Source organism: Nyctereutes procyonoides, unplaced genomic scaffold, assembly GCF_905146905.1.
Source record: "Nyctereutes procyonoides isolate TBG_1078 unplaced genomic scaffold, NYPRO_anot_genome, whole genome shotgun sequence".
NCBI lineage: Eukaryota > Metazoa > Chordata > Mammalia > Carnivora > Canidae > Nyctereutes > Nyctereutes procyonoides.
In genome coordinates this window covers 17,496,698-17,519,847 of record NW_026575142.1, presented here as the reverse complement: position 1 = coordinate 17,519,847, position 23,150 = coordinate 17,496,698, and the positions used below count along the sequence as shown (strand labels likewise).

The 23,150-nt window shown below is 39.1% G+C and overlaps 1 protein-coding gene across 1 annotated transcript; it reads left to right on the top strand.

The window, feature by feature from the left end:
* Positions 1-5,464: 5,464 nt before the first annotated feature.
* G6PC2 (glucose-6-phosphatase catalytic subunit 2) lies at positions 5,465-11,993 on the top strand. Its single transcript, XM_055307634.1, has 5 exons — positions 5,465-5,682; positions 6,250-6,359; positions 8,228-8,342; positions 10,591-10,706; positions 11,482-11,993. The coding sequence occupies exons 1-5, from the start codon at positions 5,465-5,467 to the stop codon at positions 11,991-11,993; spliced, it is 1,071 nt and encodes a 356-aa protein (XP_055163609.1).
* The last annotated feature ends 11,157 nt before the right edge of the window (positions 11,994-23,150 follow it).

The window sequence follows — 23,150 nt, the reverse complement described above, 5'->3', positions numbered from 1 at the left end:
TTGCTATGAGCCACATAGGAAAAGTATTGGAGAGCATCCCTACCCAAGCTATGACAATTCTGGTGGCAGATGGCAAACTGAGGAGGACTAAGGAAATGCTTAAAAAGAAGTTTCTCACAGGGAACAAAAATCATAAAATATGTGTAAGTGCTGTAGAGCTAGGAGTGACTAGTTCACAAATATGATGGGTCAAGTAAACGTTGTTTTCATTCCTCTCATTCATTTCATTTTTAAAATTTTATATTAACTGCTTTTTACATTTAATCTAGTTTTATAATTATGTAAAATATTTGCATGGTTTCAAAGTCAAATCTTAGAAAATAAGTATATTTAAAGAAGTCTAGCTTTTCCCCTTCTCTCCGGTCCATCCTCTTCTTTCCTTTTTAGAGAACTTTTAAAAATTGTTTATTCTTCTGTTATCTTTAAACATAAGCAGATGTGTACATATCTTACTTTTTTCTTTTTAAAGATTTTATTTATTTATTCATGAGACACACAGAGAGAGAGGCAGAGACATAGGCAGAGGGAGAAGCAGGCTCCATGCAGGGAGCCCGATGTGGGACTCGATTCCAGGACTCCAGGATCACGCCCTGAGCCAAAGACAGATGCCCAACCACTGAGCCACCCAGGTTCCCATATGTTACTTTTTTCTTAAACATTATATATAATTTTCTACATCTTAAAAAAGCACTGTTGACCCAGTCACTTTATAACATCTTTGTGGAAAAAATGCATTTGAGAACTCACAAACTTTTTAAAAGCCTCTTAATAGAAGTTAGCACTCTCCTTAAGTTTTGTTTAATAATTAATTCATTCATTTAAGAGACATGTATTGAATAACTAGGAAAGGCTCAGGTGCAGGTCCAGGTTTTGCGAGTAATAAAGCTCTTCTAATATTGGACCCTCTCTTTAATAAAAAAGAATATAAAATGATTAATATGCTGTACAACTCCCAGCAGCTCCCAGCAATAACCTGCCAGGGCAGGGGCTTGTGCAAGCTTCCTGGGAAATCAGCCCCTGCATGGGCTTGTGCTGGAGTCTATGCTAGTGGCTGGCACACAAAGCAAACACGATCCCTTATTTTATGGAGCTTGCACTATGGTTCAGGAAAGAGAGATTAAATACATAAGCTCATATCAAATCCTCAGTTAAAAATTATAATTAAATCCCTGGTATGGGCTGAATTTGATCCCCCAAAATTTGTATATTTGTATATTGAAGTCCTAACCCCCAGTACCTCAAAGTGGGACTATTTGGAGAGAGGATCTTTTAAGAGTCAATTAAGTCAAAATGAGGTCATTAGGATGGGACCTAATCCAATATGACTGGCAGACATCCCAACAGAAGGGTGATCATGTGAAGACCCAGAAAGAAGATGGCATCTACAAGCCAAAGAAAGGTTTCAGAAGAAGCTATTCTTGCTGACATCTTGGACTTGCAGCCTCCAGAATTGTGAGAAAATAAATTTCTCACAGTGTGTCAGTCCTAGCAGACTAATATAATCCCTTAAAACAAGAGTCTTTGAGAGAAATAATTGTCAGGGGAATGGCAAAGATGCTGGTTAGAGACTGCATCTCTAAGGAAGTGCATATAAACTGAGAAAAGACTAAAAATGATGAATTGTAGGAAATAAATGACTTAGTAGATCCTGTGAAAAGGCAAAAGAAATCAAGGTGCTTTTACTTCAGTTAATTATACCATGGTCTTTAGAACGAGGTAGTCCTCAGGAGACAGTCGGACTCTCTAAATTAACTACCTAAGATGAAAAACTAATGTGCAGCTAAATTCATCACAGTCCACAGACTCTGAAGGATTGAATGAGCATGAAGTTGAATTTTTAATTGTAAGACAAAATGTATTTGGTATCACTCACACTCTGGTTTAGGAACATTTCTGAAGAAAATGAATATGATGAAATATGTAGCTTAAACACTTCTCAGAAACAGAATAAAGAGAAATAATGTCCTTCCTCATGGCTCATTGAAGAGATGATGGAAAGTATAGAACCTGAATATGCAAAACAAAAAAGTCGGAAGCACCGACTCTGATTAGTCAAGGCTAATGCCTCATACAGAGTGTGCATACCTGACTAACTTCATTTATCTTTGGTAAGCAAGTCGATGCTCTCTTTTTTCACCCAATGAATAATAAGAATTAGAGGATAGACAAGGGATTCCCTTATTTCTTGGTGAGATGCCACATCAACTGCTTCTGACACGTACATATTCAATTCGTTTTGTGAGAGACTGAATATCCAAATGGACAATGGCCAAACCGAATATGACAACAGAATTTTGATGCAAAACCTCTGAAATAATTTGCCCAGAATGGTCAGGATTTGGTAAATGACTGTCAGCTTCCCTATTTTTTTGCCCCAGCCTCCTACTCAGGATCAACCAGAGAATGCTAAATGTGCTCCCCAAGCTAATCACATAAAATGTGCTGCTTCTAGTTAACTCATCTCCAGCTTGCTTGTGCTTTAATCAGAGCTTACGTGAGGCCTCCCTTATTTCCACTCTACAGTAGAGCTTTTCTACTCCCCGCCTGCTTCTGAATCTTTGTCAGATGCAAGTGGATGGTAGCTGACTCTTGCCATAGCAAACTGAGAATAAATAGCCTCTGTTTGTTCTCATTTGAGTGGCTTTCATTATTTGCATATTTGTCTGTTCCCAGAGAAGAAGATGTCTGCTGGGTGGCAAGGTTGTCACAAAGGATGGAAATCAGAGTCAGCTTTAAGCTCTGAGGTGTCCATCTTGGTGCTACCTGATTCTTCTTTCAGAGAAGATGTAGAGACTGGGAAGGTAACAGTAACCACGGAATCCTCATGACCACAGTGGCCCTGCTGTCCAATGATGGGATAAGCCATCCAAGAGAAGTTCTGGTGGTGATTATATCTATGAAGTTCTTCTAGCGCTCTGGCAGCTGGCCAGATGTGCTTCTGTGTCAACCGATTTTCTCTCAGGCCTACGCAGAAAAGCTTCAGAGTAAGAATGATGCTACAGGTGAATTGGAGGTCTGGGCGGTTGAAAACATTAGAAATAAGCTGGTCATAGCATGAACTTTTGTCTGTTTTGCCACTGTTTAGACTCTCACCAATGTTGGCTTTGAACAAACTGGACACAGCTTAGATTGGTCTGGACATAAAATTTTGTTTCCAAATGGGGCCTCTACACTAAAGAAATGACCTGGGCCTGGATGATTCACATTTTTCCATCACTACAACAAGGATTACTGAACAACTGTGAAGTGAAAATTGGATAATAGAGTATTTTTAAAGGCAAATAACTGGAAGAGTATGAATGCAAGGCATATTCAAACACAACAGAAATTTTCAGCACATTTGATTTTATCCCAACACATATATCACTCAGGTCAGACTAAACACTAGGGGGAGAACCAGGGGTGTAATTCTGGGCCACCTGGGGGAAGAGCAAAACTCTCCACCTGGGGAGAGCCAGGACAGGCTGACGTCTTCTGGTTCTCTGCCTACTGAAATGGTAAGAATAATAAAGGAGATTGGTAAGTCTCTCACTGTGGACAGAGATTAATATTCATTTCCTGGTAGCCATTGAAAGTCACTTTCTGGGGGTACCTGATGGCTCAGTTGGTTAGGCATCTGACTTCAGCTCAGGTCATGATCTCTGGGTCCTGGGATGGAGAGCCCTGCCTCAGCACACTCAGCAGGGTGTCTGCTTCTCCCTCTCCTCTCCTCTCCTCTCCTCTCCTCTCCTCTCCTCTCCTCTCCTCTCCTCTCCTCTCCTCTCCTCTCCTCTCCCTCTGTCTCTCTTCCTCCTGCTCACGCTCTCTCTCTCTCTCATGCAAATAAATAACATAAAAAAATAAAGTCACTTTCTGAAAAATGACCTGGTGCCACTTGCAATCCCACTCTACTGTTAAACCAGAATTCCCATCCACAGAAACCAGGCTGTTTTTTTAGCCTCCTTCCAGATGAGCAAACTTGATGAGGGAGGTTACCATCAGCACTCCCTGCTTTAGGACGCATGCATTTCAGTTGTCACCATTGCTTCACCTCTTCTGGGCCACAATACCAAGTGTGCATACAACTGTTACCAGCTTCACAAATTTCTCATTAGATTAGGCTTTTCTTTCATTCTGGAGAGATTCTCTGAAGTCTTGAGAAGATAATCAGTCGGTGTAAAAACTGAACTTCACCGGGAAATGCAGTTATATACAATAATTTACATCTTCAATGTCATTGAAGTTTCTTTCAGGTTGACTTTGGGCAGAGTTGAAAGGAGAAGAGATAATGTATCAATTTCTTTATAGTAATGATTCTCAACCCCGGCTGCACATTGGAATCACTTGGCAAGTATTTTTTAAATTACCAGTGCTTGGGGCTCATCACCAGAAACTTATGCTATGCCGCGAGAAGACAAGGACCTGAGTGGTAGGAGAGCAAACATATGATCTACTTTCTCCCTCCGTCGCCTCTGGGTGGGGCTTCATTGCTTTGCAGGGACCCTGGAATCCTTGTAGACTTCGCCTTCTAACTCCAACATCTCACTGCTGACGAGGACCCCTGGGTCTCTCTGAGCTGCCCTTCTGTTTATTCCCAAATGACCTATTTGTTTGGGTTCTTCCCTTATACTTCTGCTGAATGCTCTGTTTTCAACAAACCATTTTCCTGATTGGTGAAAGGCCCTTTACAGTTGATTTTTATCTTCCTGCCACATGAGTGATTCCCTGGTGTTCTCAGTTGTATTCTCTTGTCCATAAAAAGATGACTCATTCCTAACACAGTTCTATTACCCAAGTGACCTCTGTGTCCACGCTCTTGCCCTATGGTCAAAAAACAATAGATTTCCTTGCAGACTTCATATATTTCATGTATTTCCTTCCCTGCCCTGTATATATCATATTCTCTCTGCTAATAAAGAAATATCAAAATATTTTTATTTAAAAGTCTGCATTCTGGAAATAACCTGTCATATCGCGTAAATTTTTCATGTCCAGATGTTTACTCATCCATTTTTCTCAAAGACCCAATAAAAATAGTCAAAGAGCCACAGTCTATTTTAAATTAAAATGCATGGCTTTAAGGGCTATTTGACATGCAGTAATTATTTGCGTAGTCTTATAGCCAAGCATAGAAATTGCCAGTGTCTCTGCCCTTGAAGGAAATGAACTGTGCAAAAAATTTCAAGCAAACACGATCCAACTGTGCACATAAAAGGGAGGTTGCATAAGAAATTCATTGTGTCTCTATCTAAATTTCCCCTCGACTTGCCACGGTTCAGCATGTATTTCACCTCTTTGGCACCAATTAAAATCATCAACAGATGAGCTTTTCGGCAGAGGAGGGGTGACATGCCCTCTCACAGATGGTCAGAGTCACAGGTTGCAGTAATGGCTGGACCCGCCTTGAGGGTAGTGTATAAAAGCAGTGGGCCTCAGAGCACTTCAGCTCCAAGTGCTCTATGGTTAGCATTGCCCCTCTTTCGAGATGGATTTCCTTCATAGGAATGGAGTGCTCGCTATTCAGCATTTGCAGAAGGATTACCGAGCTTACTACAATTTTCTAAATTTTATGTCCAATGTTGGCGATCCCCGGAATATCTTTTCTATTTATTTTCCACTTTGGTTTCAACTTAATCAGACAATTGGAACCAAGATGATATGGGTAGCAGTCATTGGGGACTGGTTCAATCTTATTTTTAAATGGTAAGCCTTCTGTTTGTTTTATTTTTTGTAAAGCTTATTCTTAAATTTGTAGCTTTGGCTTAATGATCACATTTCAGACGTGTGTAGTTTTACTTGGAAAATCTTTCAAACATGTCAGTTAACTTGAAACACCTATTCATAAATAGAACTTACAGAAAGCATAGGAATGTATTTTATCTGACTTGTAAGTAAATTCTAAACGCTATAACACATATGCTGTGAATCAACAAGAAGTTAGTTAAATGAGCGGCACCATAATGAATGGATTGGTAACTCCAGGGACCACTTAGATATTCCCAGTCTAAGGATCCACAGCACCTACGGAAGTTCCCCTACAAGGAAAAAAGTCTCTGTTTTTATTGGGAACCAGGATGCTGAAATTCCAAAGGACTGTGTCATCTTCTATAATAAGAGACAGACCAGAACCCAAACCAAAGTCTCTTAATCATGAGTTTTCCCCATTAATCCTCTGCTTGAGTCATTTTCATAGGAGAGATAGCTAGCTTCCAGCTACGCACTAGTTGTGTGTTTAAGTATGTATGCATATTTATATTTCTTTAAATACAGGATATTGTTTGGTCATCGGCCTTACTGGTGGGTCCAAGAAACTCAGATTTACCCAAATCACTCAAGTCCATGCCTTGAACAGTTCCCCACTACATGTGAAACTGGTCCAGGTAAGCAATTATAGCAGCCTCGTGTTACTAAAGATACTCCAACAGAGAATCATTATGTATGATTATTACCTAATTACAATATGATATTATATAGGGCATTAGAGAAAATGTCATGGGTGAGGATGCTGAAAGTTCACAATCATAAAAATTGCTAATGAAAAGGAAAGAAGTTTTATGAACAGTCCTTTTGTTCTTTGTAAAAGGGTAAGTTGGCTACTTTCCAAATGATTTTATATTTTGCGTTTATTTCTTGGAAGAATGTAATGGTTTGATTCTAAAAACAAACAAAAAACAGGTAGCTAGAAGAAATTCCAAAAGAATTATATTGAAATCCTAGAAATGTTGATTTATCTGTTGCTGAGCAACTTTCAAAGTTGTTATGGATCTTTCTGAGAATCTCATGAATGAGGTAAGGACTTCCTCGTTTTATTATTGCCAATAGAGATTATTTCTAATCTTAGAATTTTTTCTTTCAAACTTCTTTTTCCTTTTGTGTATATGGCATATAAGCAGACTTCTTGGTCCTCTTCCTTTTATAAGTAAGATTCTGTATGAGTATAAACCCTTTACTATGAAAACTGACTTTAAGATTATAAAAAGATTTTTAATTATATATGTATATTAAGGAAAATTACATGTTATTTTAATTTATAAGAATGTGTGTACCTTACCACAGTTTGTTACATAGCAAAAATTCTTGCCATTTGACATCCGGAAACTAACACCTGAATATAGTGAATGTGTAGTTTCTAATGAGTTCTCTGAATATATTTCTTTCTTGCTCCCATAAAAGTATTCATCCGTTATATTATTTATCATGGTGTACTATAATTAATTTTTTACATATACATGGCTCCTCCAATAGACTGAGCATTCCATCAGGACAGGGATGGTGTGTATTTTATCTTTTTGAAACCAATGTGGGATGGATGGGTGGATGGATTGGGTGGACGGATGGATCGGTAATCTTTGATACAATTGAAATGCTACTTTGGTTTATCCTAGAATGTTCTACCTCATAAGACATTTTCTGGAAAAGAGAGAGAGAGGGAGAGAGATTGTATTCTACATTCACTCTAAAGATTTACAACTCATGTAAGCATATAATAGGCTCTGAAAAATACTATGTAAGATGTATCTTTGAAAGAACTAGATCTATAAGAAACAGATTGTCTTTGTTTAATGTAATGTTTTTCAAAAAGAGATTGGTGTTTAATCTGAATAAACTTCTACTTGGTACAAACTTGTGGTGAACATCAGAGTAAATGATTAAAAAAAAAATCAAGCAGCATGGGAAAGCATGGAAGTAGAAAGGGTTCCAGGCTTCTGTTATGATTAATGCCCTTTACAGCTTCCTTTGTCTATTTAATGACAAGACCCCTATTGCAGTGGCCAGCCACAAGGTAGGCACAGAGGAAGCTGCTAGTACATAGCAGTCCTTTGTAAATCGATTGGTAAGCAGAACTTAGTAATGATGTCAGATGTTTGAATTTTCAGCCCAAGCAAAATAATCTGATACAGGATCCAATGCAAGTACTTTCTCATCAATTAAAAACAATTTGGTGTGAAAAATATAGAAGGAGGTAGCATATTTTGGTGCAATAGCCTAAGTTTTTAATTAGCCTTGAACATTGTGATTCTTGGAGTTTGATGAACTTGAAAAATCTGAAAAAATTTTTTCTTGAAATAGTGTTTTGAGCCCCAATTTGACTTTATTTCTTTTATTTCTATTTCTAAACATTACATGTAGACTGTGAGGTTTTTTTTTTCTGAGTTATTTGTAACTTTCAAGGCTAATATGCTATTCAATTCTGATACGGATACTTTATTAACCACCTTTCAAATGGATCAGCACTTTGTTGTTGCAGGAAGTCCATCTGGCCATGCAATGGGCTCATCGTGTGTCTGGTATGTCATGGTGACAGCTGCCCTGAGCCACACTGTCAGTCGGATGGATAAGTCACTTACCACTTATCTGCACAGGTCAGCTTTGCTCTAGGTTCTGTACCACTGGAATGTGAATTCAGAAAGTATTGAATACAGAAAGGCTTTTTAAAAAATTTACTTTGGTATATTTTTAGTTGTTGAAATGTGCTTATTCTATTCTATCATAGCGAAAATAGCAAAATGAATAGCAAGTTAATATTTTCCTTTAAGATAATATCCTCATTAGCTCAGAGCTATTGCCACATTATAGCATTGGAAATGCTTAATTGATAAATGAGTTGCTGGAAGTGCCTTTAGGTTTCCATAATACAATAATCACTTTGGCATCTCATAAATAAGCCACCTAAAATTATATCAGCACATATTTTTACATGCTCAATCCCTTGCTTTAAGATTCACAAGAAGTTTTAGAAATCAACGTTGCCCTTAAATGTATCAATTTAGAAAAATTATGTGTTCTTTGAATAGCCAGTGTTTTTGACATCAGTAACATATATGCTAGATTTAAAGACTATACAACCTTTTTAATTAAAATATTTTTAAAGGCAAACTTAAACTTGAATATTAGTAAATGTAGTGTTAGTAGTAGAATCATAATGTTGAGAAAGACCTAGAACTTTAATATAAGATTATTAATAATTCTTATAGGAATTGGGATGTTTCCTTCTCTTTTCTCCTGAAATACTTAACTATTATTAAAACAATCCTGAACACTACTTTAATCATACATTATTAGGCTACTGAGATAAGATTTGTCAATTAATTGATTAAAAAATACTATAACATATATCATTATACAGAAGTTTTTCTAAAATAAAAAATTTCCAAGAACTATCACATATTCCACTTTTTAGAGTAGTACTGAACAATATAAGAAACCAACCACCAAAGAAATTTGGGTATTTTCAAGGTTTATTCTAATAAGATGGCAAGTTGTACACCCTAATGTGTTGTTATCCAACCCCAAACAAGTAAAAAGTTTTATTTTTATTTATTTTTTAATGTTTTATTTACTTATTTATTCATGAGAAACACAGAGAGAAAGAGAGGCAGAGACACAGGCAGAGAGAGAAGCAAGCTCCATGCAGGGAGCCCGACGTGGGATTCAATCCTGGGTCTCCAGGATCACGCCCTGGGCTGAAGGCGGCGCTAAACCGCTGAGCCACCCGGGCTGCCCAGTAAAAAGTTTTAATTGAAAGAAATTAACATTTTCTATCCACGGACAAGTTTTCAAAAAAGAATCTAAACAAGCTTCACCTTTTTCTCTGTAGTTCATTTCTTCCTCAAATTTCCAGACCTTGAAAAAAATTTGTTTCTTTTGAAAAGAACTCGAAAATTCCCTTAAGATTTTTGCAGCTGCAACATTTCCTTTGTCCATCGATATTTATTGAGTGCCTACTCCTTATCTTCTTAATATTATCAAATCCCTATTTATTCTTCTTCCCTGTGGATAACTTCTGCTTACTTCCCCTTAGAAAATCTCAACTCTATTTCTTAGTTTTTTTAAGAACCAGTTTGGTTCAATTGTCAGGAACAAACATTCACAGCAGAACCCCAAGGATTCCTATGACTGAATATTGCTAATTCTTTATCAAAATAATGAGCTTGTACTTTAATATTTTTGTAAGCTTTTTGCACACTGCTGCTTCTAATCCAAAGTATACAATGTCTAAATCAATTCCCTTATCTCTTATTTTCTATATGTCAAAAAACAAAGAGTCAGGACTCTTGAGAGTCTGTGAAATTAAACCTAAAGGAAAAAAAAAAACCAATGAAGATTTTACCTTGATGAAATGCTCATGTGATTTTCATCAGAGTGGTAGATGCCTCTCCAGGGAGTTTTCTACGGACCAAAAAAAAAAAAAAAAAGTTGAGATGATAAAGAGGAAGCACACACAACAGAAAATAAAAATATATGTATATGATCCATACTAGGTCATTCTGGATATTAGTAATTACCCCAAATTTGAATTGCCCATACTCCATTAAAATAATTATCAGGATGTCAAATTGGCTTCCTTTTATAGCTCTTACTAAAATCTCAGGGTATTGCACTAGTTAAGCTTAATGCATTGCTAAATGTAGAAACCTCCATTAAAGTTTTTCAAATCCTATGGAGCACATGGAAACATTTTTGGGGGAAAAAGACTCTAAAATCATAACGTTATGTCATAGTTAGATGGATTCCTCTGAGAAAGATCATCTGGTGTCAGCCCCCCCCCTTAATTTTATGAGTGATAGAATTTCTTTGCTTTTCACGCTTCTATCTATTCTTCCATCGTAGACTGACCTGGTCATTTCTTTGGAGTCTTTTTTGGTTGATTCAAATCAGTGTCTGCATCTCCAGAGTATTCATAGCAACACATTTTCCTCATCAAGTTATTCTTGGAGTATTTGGTGGTAAATATGATCACTTACCTTTAGTTGTATCATTGGAAAGCTTTAGTGTTATTTGTTTTATGTCATCAGATTCTCCCCGGTAGTCAGTACCCCAGTCTCAGGTAACTGTGTCAAGCCACTAATACCTAATGCTACCGTGGGAGCATAAGTGGTTCAACACATTGCTCGAATCCTCCAGGTACACAATGGCACAGTCTCATTCGATGGCATAAATACAAAACCTCTCAGTGAGATGGGGTTTCTCTGAAGTGTGGCTAGAGCCAAGTCCAACTCCCAAGCTATCAGCTCAGACAGTCTGCTTATGTCTTGGTTTGGGGGACTTCATAACAGCCCTCCAGCCGCACACTATGCCATTTCATCCATATACCTGAAGTGATTATCACATGACCACGGACTTTACTTAGCTGAAGAAGGGTTCACCATGATTGAGTTTTCACGATTCAGCCCCACATACCTTTTCAAAGGCTCTTTAGTTAATTGGCTATGGTCATTGAAATAGTCATTGTGAGCACCTAGATCAGTGCTCTGCCTATAAAGTGTTTGTCACCAGTGCCATGGACTCCTGACAGATTCACTTGTGCTAGCATGGATGGTGAAAAGACCATGGGACAAGTATTTTAGTTATTGTGTAGGAAAAGAGCTTTGGAGAAGTAGAACCTAGATGTCTGAAGCCTTTTATCACGCACACGATGGTAAATTCTTTAATACAGAGAGGAATGATTCCTGAGGGGCTGAGGGCACATGGTCATCTTCAGTGTCTTTTTTTAATCCCCAGGCATGCTTGTGGCAGAGGCCTTTGAACACACTCCAGGCATCCAAACAGCCAGCCTGAGCACGTATCTGAAGACCAACCTCTTCCTCTTTCTGTTTGCACTGGGCTTTTACCTGCTGCTCAGACTGCTTGACATTGACCTGCTGTGGTCTGTGCCCATAGCCAAGAAATGGTGTGCCAACCCTGACTGGATCCACATTGACACCACACCTTTTGCTGGCCTCGTGAGAAATCTCGGGGTGCTCTTTGGCTTGGGCTTTGCAATCAACTCAGAGATGTTCCTTAGGAGCTGCCGAGGAGAAAATGGCTACAAGCTGAGTTTCCGGCTACTCTGTGCAGGGGCCTCATTGATGACGCTGCAGCTCTACCATTTCATCAAGATCCCTACTCATGCAGAGCATTTATTTTATGTCCTGTCTTTCTGTAAAAGTGCATCCATCCCACTGACTGTGGTTGCTCTGATTCCCTACTGTATTCATATGTTAATGAAACCAAGTGAAAAGAAGATTAATTAGAGCTGTGCAGGGGGTTAGTGCTCTGTGGTCCCAGCAGGACATTCCTCCTCCATCCTCCAGCAGAGCCACAGAGCAGGGGCAGATGGGAGGCTTCCAGAGGTCACAAAATTGTGGCCACAGGCTCCATCCCACCATATCTATGTTTAGTTTGGCCTTCACCATGGTGTCCTTGCCCCACCCCCATTTTAAATTAGTTGCCAACATTTGAAAACTAGAATACTTGTCATAAAAACCTGAATTTCTGCATTTTCTTGACAAATCTGACAATATGGTACCTTAGGGCCTGCTTTCCCACCTGGAAACAATCTACCATTGCTCACCGATTGTCCCCAGTAAGAAGCAGCATTCTCCATTTTCTCACAGTCCCAACAGGAGCCTCAGTATCAGTTACCTTCACCATAGGAAGGTCAGGCCACTTATGGGTCCCGTGGGCATTTTAGTGGGAGCCCCAGTCAAATCCAATCCCATCAGTTTCAGAGAAGGAAAGGGAGTTCATTGGGCTATGAAAGAACTCGCTTTTGTCACACCATTGTCAGAACAGGAATTAGAACCCAGGTTTTGTGATGTGCATTTCCATTACACTGCTTTGTTTCTTCATTTTTAAGAAGTAAAAATCTGTTAAGAGTGAATGCTTCTGTGATGATTGTCATGTAAATCTGCTGCTTTTCTAGAAATGTCATTCAAATCCCACATCCTGTTTTACTTAGACTGTGCAGGGTGTTGATGGGGCCAGCAAGCCTCTAGATATGGCTACATATCCAGGGGAAACAGGTCCGGTTACTGTCTGGGCTTGAACCTCTGCTTAACTCCTGATTTCTGTTTTAAGTAGTGCTTTCCAATATTTCAATAAATGCTGCTGAAGATGCTCTGCTTAGAACATTATTTACCAGTCTTTCAAAGCCAAGGAAATCAAGTGCTTTCCTCAAGGTCAAGCTCCAACTCAAGAAAACCATTAATTGGGTTAATCTCTGATGAAAATCTGTAGCTCTACCTTAAGAAATTATTATTGAAAGAATATTAATATTATACTAAGAATTTCTCACCACGGTTTTCTTTTCTTTTTTTCCTCATTGGATCTGGCAATTCTGGACTTTAAGTTGATAATTATGTCATTTCAATCAAGTACATTTTGAGTCAGATTTTGCATAGTTACGTAGGGTCCACCACAAAGTTTTATGCAACTCTTCTCAAGAATATCAATACATGAATTGTTTTAGGTGATGATATATTAAACCCTCCATAAATACTTATGAAAACATAACACTTGAAACAAGTACTATTTGGCAAAATATTAGCTGATAACAAAACCCCTAAAAATCAAAGTAATTATTGTTTCCTTTCTAAATGTATTTATAGAGCATATGCTGTTGCTTTTATAAAACACACGTAACAGCTTTGTTTTTAAAGGTAATTAAAACCTTTCAGTGGTCAGGTGATTCCTTAAGCAAGAAGCTGAGGGATAATAGAAGATTATCTTAAGAAAGAAATTTGTCTTGTGTTGATGGGACATTTGGGGGAAAGGAGAAAATAACGGTTCTTGAGCTGGTGACTCTTGGTCATTGGTTCAAGGTCTCCTGCCCCAGTGTTGTCCTCAGGAGTTCACTTCAATCTTTTCACACTTTGTGATGCATTTGTCTCATCTCATACTCCTCTGCACCTGTCAGAGAGCTCATTGCTGTCTAGGATCCCTTCATCAAAGTTTTATTTGAGATTGATAATGTTAGTTTAGAGGAATCTTCCATCTCAATATAGTCTCAGACTGCTGTCACCAAGCGTGAGAAAACTGGAGCATTAAGAGCCAGGGAATTCTGCTCCAATGCTCACTCCATCAGACATCCGTCCTCGTTTCCCAGAGAGAAGTTCTCTTCGGCCACCCATAGTAAGCGCTATCTTTCAGGTGATATGTGGTCCTTGGAAGGCAAATAGGATGGGATGTGGGTTCATTTTCTATAATTAATTCCCAACAATTCCACCCCTATCTGCCATAAAGCCTGAAAGTCTCCAAGTGATGAGATTTCCCTTTTTACTCTAGTTGAAGTTTCCTGGAGGGATCCATATGGTGGCAAATTGCTTTTGCAATGGAAACTGCTTAGGCAGCAAGAGGAACAGCTTCTCACAGCCTTGGAGAAAATGCCTCCCTTTAATAATGATGGAAAAGACTCTTCTGCTTCCAATTTATTTGCTAAACGTAAGTGGAATTGAGCTCATTTGACTCACTGTTAATATATCCATACATTCAAAATGTCTACACATATATTTGGGAGAAAAATGTCAATATCATGAGCTTTCAGAATAAGAAAATCAAGACAAGTGACTTGAAAAGCTGTCCAATCAAAAGTACATTTGAATAGAAAAGCAAAGTAATTTATTATTATAAAACTAGCTCTCAAGACCAGCGTTGAATCCCTTTCCTCCAACAACCTATTGATTGGACATCTACCTTTTAGGTTAAATTGGTGCCTTCTCTAGACCTACTTTAGTATAACAGAAGGGAGATTTAAAAAATATATTAAGATGCCCTTGAAAGTTATATCTCTAAATGCTTTATATTTATTCATAATCTGTAAATAAATTCAAGATCAAATTGGTCATGCATATATAAAAAAAAACCTTCATGTAAGAGAAAGTCAAAGACTTGGTTTTAAAATGTGTCTCACTTCTTAAGTATTATAAAACCATACATTCTAGCACTCTTCAGTGAACTTTTGACAAACATGGAAATGTTCTATATCTGTGATGTCTAATATGATGGCCACTATGTGGCTCTTGGACTGTTGAAATGCAGCTAATGCAGTTGAGGAACTGCATTTTAAAGTTTTATATTACTTTTAATTTATTTGAATTTAAATAGTCATGTATGTCTGGTGGCTACTGAATTGGGCAGCACAGATCAAGTCTCATAGTGCTCTTCCCTGAAAAAAAAAAAAAAGTATTTTTTATAGTGTTACCTGTACCATGATCCTGTGTGAGACAACATGAATAACTGCCTTATTTTACATGAAGAAAGTGAAGCATCAGTGATTTGCTCATATAACATGGACAAGGTATGTTTACCCCAGCCCAGAGATCTTTTTTTTTTAATATTTTATTTATTTATTCATGAGAGACACACAGAGAGAGGCAGAGACACAGGCAGAGGGAGAAGCAGGTCCGATGCAGGGAGCCCAATGTGGGACTCGATCCCAGGACTCCAGGATCACGACCTGAGCCGAAGGTGGATGCTCAACCACTGAGCCACCCAGGTGTCCTGGCCAGAAATCTTTAATTAACCCCCGGATGTTATTTTCCAGATGAAAAAAATAAGTTACTGTTAACAAAGTCTAAGACATGTATGATGATGGGAAAATCCCATTGTGAACTTTACCCATTAAAAAAAAAAATCGGTAAACCTGGGTGGCTCAGTGGTTGAGTATCTTCCTTCTGCCTCAGGTGTGATCCTGGAGTCCCAGGATCGAGTCCTGCATCAGGCTTCTTGCATGGAGCCTGCTTCTCCCTCTGCCTGTGTCTCTGCCTCTCTCTCTCTCTCTCTCTGGGTCTATCATGAATAAATAAATAAAATCTTTAAAAAAAAAAGCTTTAAAAAGATAAATAAATAAAATTTAAAAATCAACTTTGTGTGGTAACTGACCCTAAACATTTCTGGGGCTGGAAGGACTGACATGTGGCTAAAGAAAGTAAAGAGCAGACCCTGCTGCATTTCCCAGGGAGACCCCTTGCAGATCTAAGACGCTCTCTCTGTGCAGCGTCCTTTGCTCTCACTCTGTCCTGCAAACTCTAGCCACCCTGTTTTCCCTGGACTCTCAGCTCTCTGTGGCCTCAAATCTGGGGGTCTAGCTAGGTTCCCTCTCCCTACACTGTGTCCTGGAACCCTCTCAGGGCCACAAAGTTAGGAAGAGTTTTACCCAATATTCATGACCACAGTCTAGAAGTTTGGATGACTTTCTGACCAAGTTTTCCTGCTTATCTGGGTCTCCCGCACCTGTATGCTGGACACCAGCACTCCCATGTGTATTCAGGAACTGTTAGAAAAAAGATCCCTAGTGTCCAGTTGCACCTGTGGATTTTGCCTAGTTGAATGACTGTCCTGGCCACTCTGGAAATTGCAAACCAGTTTTCTCGATGAATACGTGGACCTCAGTGCTGCCAAGAAACCAAGGTGACGTTTTAAATTTTTCCTCTTCCTTCACCTTTAATGCTTTCTGATAGTGATTTCACACTGAAGTCATGTGGTACCACTTGTTAATTAAAAAAAAAAAAAGACTTTTTTTTTTTCTTAGAAAAAAGTGTCGACAGCAGAAGAGGTCTACAAGAAGCAACGATTCTGGAAACTTCTTTCAAGTGACAGCAATTGATGGGAAAATTTGAGGAGTTAGAAGTGCTTCGCGTTAGCTGTGCAAAGGACAAGTGCAGTCTGTCAAATTGGAGGCTGGTTTGGTGTGGAGCACTAATTACTGTCTTTGCTGGTCTTTGATGGAGATCACAGTAATGACTTGGGAGGAATTACATCTCATTTCTTTTGGCAGCAGAGAAGTCATTGCTCTCAAGGAGGGAGAAAATTCAAAGATTGAGGTTATAAAGGTTAGCGCTAAGCCGATTAATTATTTTCTGTTTTGAATTTTTAAATATCTTAGATTTTTTTCTTTTATTCTAACATTTCACCGTATGATACTGAAAAGGAATCTGTCTTCAGCTCAAGAATCGTGACATTTCCCCAAAGATCACTATGTTCCGAAGAAGCTGCCAGGACAGGGGAAGGTAATGAGCAAAGGGTGGCAGCTGTGGTCCTGCGGGGTGGGGTTTGGGGCCCAGATCAGGGCCCACCAAGAGGAGCGTTCATTCAGGCAGCATCTTGGCCCGTTTCCAGGGCTGGCTCAGGTGAGAGCAGAAACCATTTCCCTGGGACAATCTGCATACTCTGCGGGAGCAGCAGGCCATATGTGTGCCTGGGAAAGAAAGCCAGAACTCATTAAGATGAAGAGCTTCTTTCCTTGGCTAGCTGTCACCTGCCCTTGCACATCAGTTGGGCCAATCACACTCTAACTTCTCTTCCAAGAACTGACTTTTCCCTGGATTTGCTCTGTGTCTTATGAACAGTAGTGGCCAGATTGTCATCCTTGCTCACACATACTGCCATTAATGGGAAGGTTTTCTAAAGGTGCATTTACATATCACTGCCTTTCCTAGATACCAGCCTTGCCCTCAAGCTCAATAACTCCACGTTTAAAGCACCTGGTTCTTGAGATTTCTTTTTCTATGGAATCATTCCAAATTCCACCTTTTTTTTAATAGACATTTTTTTGAATGAAATAAATGGTAGACGTGTTGCTATCTTTCCATATGAAGGTTGCATTGACTTAACAAAGGGAGAGTTAAGTATTCCTGTCTGTGTTTTTGAGATGTTATTGTGCATCTTATCTCTTAGTGGCGAAATATTGATGCCCTGCTTATTCTGGCCAATCAAGAGGCAGTGTCACGCATCCCTGTGTGGATCCCAAAGGGTGTCAGAACACAGTGGGGTAGGTGCTAGCAAATTCTAAGACAGATATAGATGTTTGAAAGACTTTTAGGAATTTGGCCACAAGCTCCTTGGAATGGAGTCATGGGACCTGCGTTCTAGTCTAGTCTAGTGGGTCTCCACATCTAACCACTCTGATGCTGGGAGGCCAGTTAACGCTGGAGGCCTCGGTTCAGAATTTCTCAAGTGAGAGGCTTAAAATAGGCTTAGAATGGATGGTTCATGCATTCCAGCTCTGACATTCTGCAATCCTGAGGGTCCCATTCAATCAAATAGGAAGAAGAGTCAGAGCATATTAAGTTTTACTCAGATGCAATGAAAAAGGCTGTAAATTTTTTTAAATACTCCATTTTTAATTTGCTACGTTAATAAACAATTTTAGATTCATGTAATACATTTTGATCTTTAAAAAATTCTATTCCAATTAGAATCCGATTTTTATAGCCATGAAAAGAGATCCATGGAGACATGAAATAATTTAACTGATGTCACTGGGCAAAATTAACATGAGACTACTCAGACTTCCCACTTACCTATCTTACAAAAGACATCCTATAATTAAATTACCAGCTCCATTTCCCCTTCTTCAATATCCTAATGAGGAAATTTTTCTTGCAGGTAGAGATCCTAAGGGGATCTAACACGTAATAATAATAACAGGCTGATTGAGAAGATGGGAAGGAGAAGGGAAGTTTGCTTTGTGGCAGAGGGATGGGCAGTGCTTAACAACTGTGCTGTGAGAAGAAAGTGGCTAGAAGCTTGAAATAGTATTTTAGTAGGTTTGTTGTGGATTAGTTATGGATCTCCCAAAGATGTAATGACAAAATTTAGTTTTTAACTCGTTATGGCTATTGAAATGTACTTCTTGAATGTGACACAATTCCAACACCAAATTATATGGTGCCAAGATTTCTGATGCTAAATGAAAAATTAGAGATACTATTCCAAATACCTCCTAAGATCTTCTCAAGCTCAAAGAGGACCCCTTCTGTCCATGCTTATATTTTCTCTTGAAACCTCTTGCATACCCACCTGACAAATACTTATTAAGTGGCATTATGTGCCAGAGATGCAAGGGTAAGTTCAACATAGAACTTTCCCTGTGAGAGATCTTCAGGTTCTAGGTTTGCCTGTTGTAGCTCTGGGTGGACACCAGGGATGTCACTGGGCTGTGGGCTTGGAAGAATTGGGTTGAGACTATATCTAGCTACAGATTATATGGTAACATTATTCCACATCTCTTCCGACCTACCCTGTTTCAGATTCATCCTTTTATTCAATCACTTTCTTTTCGAGTCTGGCTATATTTTGCCAGTAGCATCCAGATCATTCCGTGACTAACAACAATTTAATCATGTGAGAGGACAAGAAAGCATGGCCACAAAACAGCAAGTCTCTAAGAGAAAGTCTGCTTCACTAGAAGCATAATAAAGCAGAGTACCTGGAATCTTCTCAGAAACCCCTGGAATGAGCTGCAAGGAATTCCATCCAGCGATATCTCCTTTTCATTGCAGTGACACTGAAAAAAGACTGTGATTAATTCTTTCTTTCAAGTGATATTTTTGGAATACCTCTAGATATCAAGGTCATATTTTGAAGTTATTTAAGCACATGTTACTATTTCAACATGGCATCACTTGTACTACATTTCAATATTTTTATTAACAGATGTATAGCTATCTATTAAGATGGTGTCCATCCATAGTTAACAGCAACATATACAACTACACAAAATACTTCAGTGGTTGAAACAAATGAGAGCTGTCTTCTTCACATGTGGCAGACTGGCTGGAGGTGGGTAGGCTGGAGCAGCTGCTCAAGGATGTCCAGGAATCAGGATCAGTCTGTCTTCTTGCTCTGCCATCCATAGTGTTTGGCTTCCGACCAGATGACCCCAGCATGCCTGCTGTGCCTCCAGGAGAGAAGAAATGAGGAAAGAAAACAGCTTTTCTTCAACCCAGGCTTTATTCTGGAAACAGCCTCCAAAGAGACTTGAGCTTGTATTTCACTAATCATACCAGTATCATCTGGCCTCTCCTAGCGTCAAGAGAGTCTGGAAAGGTAAAGACTAGTTTCCAATCTCTGTAACAGAGGCAAGCAGGGGAAAGGGATGTAGAATCGGGTGTCAAGCAAGCCAGCCTATGATACTCACCATAGCAACTTCTCACATATTTAACCAGTTAGTGCAACTTACAGCTGCATTCCTTATCTTGCAGCCTGCTAACTGGTTTCATAATAACATACAAAAATTATGAGAGCAAAAGACTTTCTCAATTATAAAATGCTTTGTGAATGTTATCACAGAGTAGATTTAAATGATTGATTGAATTTTCACCTTCCAAGAAATTTTATTAAAACATTGCTCATCTCTTATTTTGAATCCGTACTTGGTATATTAGAAATACGTACTCTCGACAAATAAATTCAGCGTAGTTTCTTTCCTGTAATCATTTGTAATGACTTGTTCTTGGTCACCTTGAGTGAACATTTCCCCTCCTATCTCCAGCCAATCTCTTATTCTTGAATTTATCTTTTTGTATCTGAGAGTTGGAGCTGTACCTGAATCATACAAAGGAGAGAACTGCCAATTCACCAGCCATGCATTCTTTTCCCTTTTTCTACTGCACATTCTGTCTTGGTGCTGATTTATCGGGTTGAGTAGTTGCATCCAGACAGCTACATGCCAATCTCGTGTACTCTGATTACTCATTATGAGCCTTAGGATACCAGACAACTCACTAATGAGCACATTATAATGCTGGCCAGTGCTAATTAGATGATAATCATGTGCACTGCTTTATTTACAGTCTATCCATTTAAATTAATTGGGCATTTAATTGAACACAGTGTGAAAGAAATTGGAATTGAGTTTTAAAGTTTATTTAAATTATTTTCACCTCCCATCTCTTATAGGCAGGTGAGATTATTCACTCAATCTAGAAATTTAGAGCAAATACAAATGGACTAAATGCTTATTTTATAATGATACGCACGCATATGTAAATTTATCTCAAAATGTGTTTGGAAACAGCAGCCAAATTTGAAACTTTTTTATCTCCACCAACATACTTATGTGACCTGATTACAGAGAGATTCTGCATACATAAGAGATATTTATAATTCCAGACCTTAGTTGGAAATATTAGGTGGGATCCTAAACTAACCTGATGGGAATGTTCTGGTATTTTCTTAGAATAGGAAATTTACATTTAATTCATGAATAAAAATGTGGCAAATTATATCTAATTATGATCCCATGTATTTTCCTCTTTCAGGACACAATATCAAAATATCCCAGGGTATACATTTTTAAATGAGTGTATAATTGCCAAAAACTGTATGCATGAATGCATTACTAAATTCAAAGTGTCCTTTCATGGAAATAGTTTCCTAAGAGCATATGTAGAGTAGACTCAGAGTGACTATATGAAAGAGTTTCTAGACAAAATGATTTAAAGGTCTATTCTACTTTTTTCTCAAATAATAGCATATCTGGTTTGCGGTCATCTTTCATGCGATTTTGAGATGTATCAAATGACTCAGGATCTCTTCTCTAAAGAAGTTGGAAACATGCTGCTCCAATTATTTATAAGAATTGTTTATAGGAAAAAAATCATAATAGGTTTTTATAAATTAGACAAAAACTTGTCTTGAGAAGAGAACTCAAGGAGTTTAGATCAAATGACATTTTTTGCAGTTATTTCGTGTCATTTTTTTTTTAAGTAGAGATGATCCTCTTCTACTTTAATCGTTCATAATTACCTTTTGGTTCACAGATCACCTTAAACATATGGTGAGTGTAAAGAACGCTTTAACAAAGACATCTATCTCTGAATACACAGACCAAAGTTTCTATGAAATTCCAGGAAGTTCCCGTAACCCTTGCCCTCTACCTTTTCTGATGCATATGCACAGTTTCCACCTTGAGTTGTTCAGTAGGATTGGTATCAACATAATGGTCAGTATCCAATAATGGAAGATAGCATGAAAATCCATGAATGAGTCCTGAAAGAAGGCTTAATGTAGATTCGGAGGGTCCTCTTTCGACATTTGGTGGAGTGAGCTGGTGGGGACACGGTGAGAGAAGAACTGTAGGGTGGCTTACCTTCAGTGTCTCCATCAGTGTTCATTAGTCATTGACGCTCCAGAATATTGTCATGAGATGCTTACGGTCCTCCACAGGTGTCCACCACTGGCCAGAGTGGTGTTGATTGCAGAAGACAATTAAATGGGGCAAAGCCCCTAACCCTTTGAGGAAAAAACAGTGTTCTAATGAGGAGAGTTTGAGTCATTCCATGACAACTCTGCGGCGAAGGGACATAATCCAAAGGTGCAGATTTATGAGGGCAGGTCAGTCCCTCCACCTCTCCTTCTAGAGTATCCCTTCCTGCTTTTCTATTCCACTGATTATATCCCCATCAAGCATTCCCGCTCTTAGTGAATCTTTTGCAACACGCAGACATACTAGATATCCCACTAACAACCTGCAACAATAAAAATAACAGCAAAGTGATCTAGACTGCAAAACAAAATACCTTGACTAGAACTTTCCTCTAGCTTGCCATTCACAACCAAACCTGTGTGAGGAATAACAAGAAGTCTAAATTTCCACATTTTACCTTTGCACTTTCCATTCACCCATAAATCTACAGCAATTTATCTTGTATTCATATAAGTAACACCGAAACCAATCATGGCAAAGTCACCAAGCCTTCGGTTCACCTATTTTACCCCTTTTTATGTAATTTCTCAATTGGGTAGGTCTACGATGCCATTCCATTACACATTGAGAGAACTGTGGCTTTAAATTTCAGGAAACTCAAGTCCAGAAGAAGTCATTTATAAGGAAAATGTATTAGCTCACATAAATTTGCCACGCCCCTTAATAAAGTGTGCTGGTATATATGGAGTCTCCACAGTTGATTAACCATCAGCTCATACAACAAGGGCACTGCTGCTCTCCATGTTCAGTTTTAGCACGCTCAGACTCTATGCCCAGCAAGGTCTTGGGTGCGTATGTGCGCATGTGTGCGGCAAGAACAAAACCACACACGCCAAAGTCCCGCATCGCAGGGAGACCGCTTCTCCCCATGCATCTTCCTCTGAGGCCCCAATCATCTTTTCCAGACATCCTGAAGCAGCCCTATCCTAACACAGCTCACAAGCCACCTATATAAACAACTCAAAATCATAGGCAGGAAGATCCCCATTTTCCTAGGGATTCTGATATAGGAGGACCCTACTAGGTCCTATAAACGCCTAAGTCTTACTGGGAAACAGAGCACGGAGGTGAGCCTGGCCTCATCAGAATTTTCCGGGTCCATGTAGAACAAGGATGGGCCAAATTCTGCCTGCAAGCGGGGAGGAGATGTGGCTTGTCGGGCAGACCATCACTCGTGCCTGCGGGACACTTTTTACTAGATTTTCTGCTTGCCCTTCCAACGTCGGGTTGGCAGAGCCGCTCAGTAGGATTGGCATCAACATAATGGTCAGTATTAGTGCCCGCTCACTTCCCTTCTCCCTCACACCTGCCGCGTGTCTCCCAACTGCACGCTCTGCACTCTGACATGTGTCTTCCCACCGCAGATACACCACCTGCGCGTGCAGCCACACGCACGTCGGCAGAGGAGGCGGCGCCCGTG

Bases quoted from the DNA above. Each gene is read 5' to 3' on its own strand.
- G6PC2 (XM_055307634.1), top strand. From the start codon at position 5,465: ATGGATTTCCTTCATAGGAATGGAGTGCTCGCTATTCAGCATTTGCAG. The intron at 5,683-6,249 runs GTAAGCCTTCTG...CTTTAAATACAG, and splicing joins TTCAATCTTATTTTTAAATG to GATATTGTTTGGTCATCGGC. The intron at 6,360-8,227 runs GTAAGCAATTAT...TTGTTGTTGCAG, and splicing joins TACATGTGAAACTGGTCCAG to GAAGTCCATCTGGCCATGCA.